The sequence below is a fragment of the Limanda limanda genome, chromosome 5, assembly GCF_963576545.1.
Source record: "Limanda limanda chromosome 5, fLimLim1.1, whole genome shotgun sequence".
NCBI lineage: Eukaryota > Metazoa > Chordata > Actinopteri > Pleuronectiformes > Pleuronectidae > Limanda > Limanda limanda.
The window spans coordinates 3,498,718-3,503,695 of record NC_083640.1 but is presented as its reverse complement, the minus strand read 5'-3'; the positions used below and the strand labels follow the sequence as shown (position 1 = coordinate 3,503,695).

The 4,978-nt window shown below is 43.3% G+C and overlaps 1 protein-coding gene across 1 annotated transcript; it reads right to left on the bottom strand.

Annotated features, from left to right (window-relative positions):
- Positions 1-2,585: 2,585 nt before the first annotated feature.
- LOC133001846 (E3 ubiquitin-protein ligase TRIM11-like) lies at positions 2,586-4,727 on the bottom strand. Its single transcript, XM_061071550.1, has 2 exons — positions 4,662-4,727; positions 2,586-4,580 (listed from the first exon to the last, which is right to left on the bottom strand). Exon 2 carries the CDS (start codon positions 4,576-4,578, stop codon positions 2,947-2,949), a length of 1,632 nt encoding a protein of 543 aa, XP_060927533.1. The 5' UTR covers positions 4,579-4,580; positions 4,662-4,727; the 3' UTR covers positions 2,586-2,946.
- Positions 4,728-4,978: the final 251 nt, after the last annotated feature.

Below are 4,978 nucleotides of genomic sequence, written 5' to 3'. Positions count from 1 at the left end.
ATGAGGTAAACAACAAAAATGTGATCATATTTATTTTTCCGACTTCCGTCCTTTAATAATGCTCAGTGTGCCATATGCTAAATTCTCATATCGACACTTAGCACAGTGCTACAAACCAACAAGACTTGTATTATTGATTACTTGTATTTTGTAGTTTTGCTTTATTTTTGAAGAACTTGTACTTTCTTGATTCTTGTTGTTCTTGGTTTTTATCCCCTCAGGGGTTAAATGCACTTATTGTAAGTCGCTTTGGATAAAAGCGTCAGCTAAATTAAATGTAATGTAATGTATTGTAATGTAAAGTAATATTACTACAATCACTATTTTCCCAGTCTTCACTTTATTCTCCACCTTTAATTTCTCGTACTTCTCTGCACGTTAGTCGCCAACCAGTCGTTTTATTTCCATTATCTCCTTCCCTCTCTCTCTCTCTCCCTTCCCTTTCCCTCTCCCTCTCTCTCTCTCTCTCTCTCTCTCTCTCTCTCTCTCCCTCTCCCTCTCTCTTCCCTCTCATTGCACTTATTTTAATTGTGCACACTCCCTTTGTCTCCCCCCCCCCCAGTCTTAATTAGTAGTCCACACCACACTACACACTACTATCAGCCTTGCAGAACATGTTACAATTAGAGCCGACAGCCAAATATTCCTCTTCTGCAACAGATTCATTTGAGAGTGAGTCTTATCAGGCGGAGGGGGGCGGTGGGGGGGGGGGGCTTGCTTGTCCTGAGCCGCGATAGCTTTCCGTCACCGGGCGCTGAGTAATAGCGTAAATCTGTCAGGGGCCGCTAGCATTATCGGGAAATTAAAGTTAAACACTCGTGATCCGCTGTGTAAATTCAGAGGAGAAATAAAAAGGAACATTTCCATTTGTCTTCTTTCGTCCTTTTAACCATTTGTCTCTTTGTGTTGAATCCTTCAGAAGTACATATTTGGCAATTAGGGAAACCGAGGCCTGGCTGATAATGCGTCGGGTAAAAAAAAAAACCTTAAGTTGAATAAATCATGAATTGAGTCGAGCTGATTTAAAACAGGCGATGTTTTCAAAAAATTTCAAAGTCACCTCTGATGAATAGCGCAGGGTGATTAATTCATGATGGGCGACGCCACCTTGTCAGGCCGAGCCCTTCACCGGGTAATGGCAACACATGCATAATAGAGAGATGGTTCTCCCCCCCAACCCCCCACCCCCCCCTCGTTGTCTGAGTGACTTCAAAAGAATTAGAAACGAAGCCGTCAAATGACATCTGCCTATCTGCTCTCAAACAGTCGTTTCAGAACCAGGAAGTCGATCAGATCTGAGTCTCTAACCGGGGGTGAAAGGATTTGAGCCGACAAGTTTGTGTAAAAACTTTTGTTTTATTGTGTCTGTTAAAGCTGGGGTTTTCAACCGGGGGTCCGCGGCCCCCTGGTGGTTCGCGACGGCATTGCAGGGGGTCCGCAAAATTCGCTTTGAAATTTCAACACATTTCCAGATTACTCTTGAATATCGTGAAAAACATCTAAAATAAGAAAAAAATGTCTAAAATAATATAAAGGTGCTGGTGATCATGAGGTTAAACTTAAGTAGGCCTCAATTGTTTGTGTGATATTGTATGATTATCATTTGTGACATATTCGGCATTACTTTGTCATCTTCCCTCTTCAGTTGTAGCCCCAGTTTGTGTTGATTGTTATTGATCACCGTTACTTTAACGTTCTCTCAACATGTCAGCTTCATGTCTGTACATTTAAGTCATGAACGTTATATATTGATGTACACATGGTTCTGAGATGCAGTACAACTACAAACTGCATTTTAATTTTGTTTTCAATTCTTAAGCACTGTAAATCAACCGTTTTTGTTGTTTTTTACACCGATTTTTCTGGATTTGTTTGAGGATTTTAAATAAAACCAACATGGAAAACCAAATGTTAAAACTTCCTTAGGCACGCGCTTGCGTAGGCACATCAGTGGGCCGCGGATTACTTTCTAGTCAGAATGATGGTCCCTGGGACAAAACCAGTTGAAAACCCCTGTCATAGGAGACACAAAAACGTCCAATACATCTTACAAATTCGGTTCCACACAGGGGTCGACAACCCGCGGCTCTGGAGCCTCATGCGAACAGGGGCTTGCTTGTTGTCGCTGTTTATTCAGTTTAACAGGAAAACACGACATGTCTCCAGCTCAGACCAGAGGAGTCAGTTCTGTCTAAAGACAACATGATATTTGAGATTGTATACGGCCCAGTGGGTCTCCGAGGGTTAACAGTAGACATCTGCAGAAATAAAGTTTATTATTTATAAAAATGAATTAAAAAACGTTTACAGTTTAATACATTTTCCACGATCATTGAGACAGATCTCTTGTAATGAGATGTAGTTTAGGCCCCTCAACATTTATCTCAGTGCAAAATACTGAACCTGTGATCTGCTCCAGACACTGGAACCTCGGACTGTAATCCTACGAGTAGTGTGATGTGTAGAGGAACTGCTTTAGTCTTTAATATATAAATCCAGCTGAGCTGTGGCATGAAAGAATGACAAAACAGAATCTGTATATATTCAGTTTATTATGTAAATATTACAACGATTGAAACACTTGATAAAATACTTGCATTAAAACCAACACCACATTATGACAGTAAACTTTACCATTCTTATATAAAAGGATCAGACAGTAACAATAACTAGAAACATGCACTGCGTCCATACATTTTTTCCAGATTTATATGGGGTCCCTGTGACCTTTGACCAATGTAATTCATCAATAGATCTTTGATTCAAAATGATAAATAATCAACATTTTCTCATTTGTTGTTCTGTGAGGCCACCATGACCTTTGACCTTTGGCTACCAGATTCTAAGCAGTTCATCCTGGATTCCAAGTGAATGTTTGTACCGAATTTAAAGAAATTCCCACTTGACTTTCATGGGTTTCACGTTCTCCAGAATGGGACGGATGGACTAGTGAGTTTGAGGTACAGGTGTAATGATGAGAGGGGCGGAGTTTGTTCCATTATAATTCCACTCAGGGCAGAAGTGTGGATAAAGTTTCTCTGTAAAGCAGCAGCCTGTGATACAACCGATGAGTGATTTAGAGTCTGCATTGTAAAAAGACACCTCACCTTTGTTGTAGTCTACAAAGACGCCCACCTTCTGAAGCTCTTCTTTCAATATTATAGGTTCTGAGTCTGCAGTTGTTCGATATTTGCCGTCAAACAATTCAATGCACCAATATCCATTGTCAACTGACCGACCTGTCCAGTTTTTTCTATCCACTGACTCCCTGACCACGCCAACGTACCAACTTATCTTTCCTTTCACCTGCACCTCAAAGTAAAACTTCCCTGTCGTGAATCCCTCTTTTGCCAAAACCTGCCAACCTGCATTAAATCTCTTTGGATTGTCTGTAACTTTGACCTTTTTAATGTTGTCCTTTACTGTAACTTGTTTTCCGTCTTCGCTTATGACAAGTGACTTATATGCAGTGTCAGGGTCAAGGGTCAAGTCGACTGCGTGCTCTCTCATTCTTTTCATTCTGATCTCAGGAATCTCTTCTATCATTTCATCGACTCTCTGTTTCAGCCGAGTCAGGTGACCTCGTGTTGCCTGGAAAGACCGGTCAGGGCCGAGATCTGTGTCGGGACAGCTCTTGTGTGGAGGTTTGGACAAGGTCGGGAAGCTCTGGAGGAAACGATAGTGATCCTGTGACTGTGACAGATGTTCCAGCTGACTGCTTCGGCTCTTGAGCTCAGTCACTTCCCTCCTCAGTTCTTTGAGAACCTCTTCACTCTTTTGCTTTATTCCTCTGTGCCTCTGCTGGATCGCCTCAACCAGCTCGGCCTGGCTCGCCTGAATGGACTGGATCAACTCGGTGAACACCTGCACGGCGGCTTGTTCCTCCTTTTCAGAATCTACCTGGCTGACATAGAGTAATTCTTCAACCTCCGCTATCTTCTCAATCCGTGTCTGTATCAACTTCTGCATGTTTGCCTGTGCCTTGTCTTTTGTTGCCGCCACTTTTTCATATTGCTCCTCCAGGGGGACGGCCTTGTGACCCTTGTGATCAGCTTTCAAACACAGGACGCAAATGAACTCCTGCTCCTTCAAGCAGTACAGCTCGGTCATCTTGTTGTGTGTCTTGCACATCCTGTCGTCGAGATTCTTCACTGGCTCTAATAATGTGTGACCTTTGAGCCGAGCAACTCTCCGATGCGGCTCCAGGTGTGACTCACAGAAAGAAGTCAGACAGGTCAGGCAAGATTTAACGGCCTTTTCTTTTATCTCAGAGCAGAAGTCACAAAGAACGTCAACAGCCGGAAGCTGTGGGCCTGGAGTCGAGGCTTTGACTTGAACCAACTTCTTAAACTCATCAGCTAACTCTGACATGAAAGTGTTGACTTGAAATTCGGGTCTTGTGGAGAATTCCCGTTTGCACATGGGACACTGGCAAGTGTCCCTGCTGTCCCAGTACGTGTGGAGACATGAGCTGCAGAAGTTGTGTCCACACACGATCGAGACTGGGTCTGTGAACACGTCCAGACAGATGGAACACAGTAACCTCTCCTCTGACAGCAGAGAGCTGGCTGAAGCCATATCTGGACAAAAACATGGGAGGCAGTTATAACTCATATCTGTGCTGAATAATCTGTTAGATTTAATGGAAGGTTTAAATTTACCTGTGAAGTTTGCGAGTTAAGAAGCAGCAGCTTGAAGTGACGAGCAGCCTGTAACTTTCCTCGTTGAGTTTCATTCCAGGATGATGACGCTGGTGATGGCCCCTCCCCTGCTGCTCTGCTCCACTTCCTGGTTTTGTTTAACTCTTTCCACTCTGTTCACATTGGGAACTACGGTGGCCCTGAGAGCTCAACGCACAGCAACTTAACAAAACACATGCAAGTGGACAAAAGACATGCAGGTGGAAAACATCTGTTGGGGGGTGAAGTCCTGAGATCTGACCTCCAAACAATGGGCAATAAAACTTGAGGCCTGCCAG

Excerpts from the sequence above, each read along its gene's own strand:
- LOC133001846 (XM_061071550.1), bottom strand. The coding sequence starts at position 4,578 with ATGGCTTCAGCCAGCTCTCTGCTGTCAGAGGAGAGGTTACTGTGTTCC.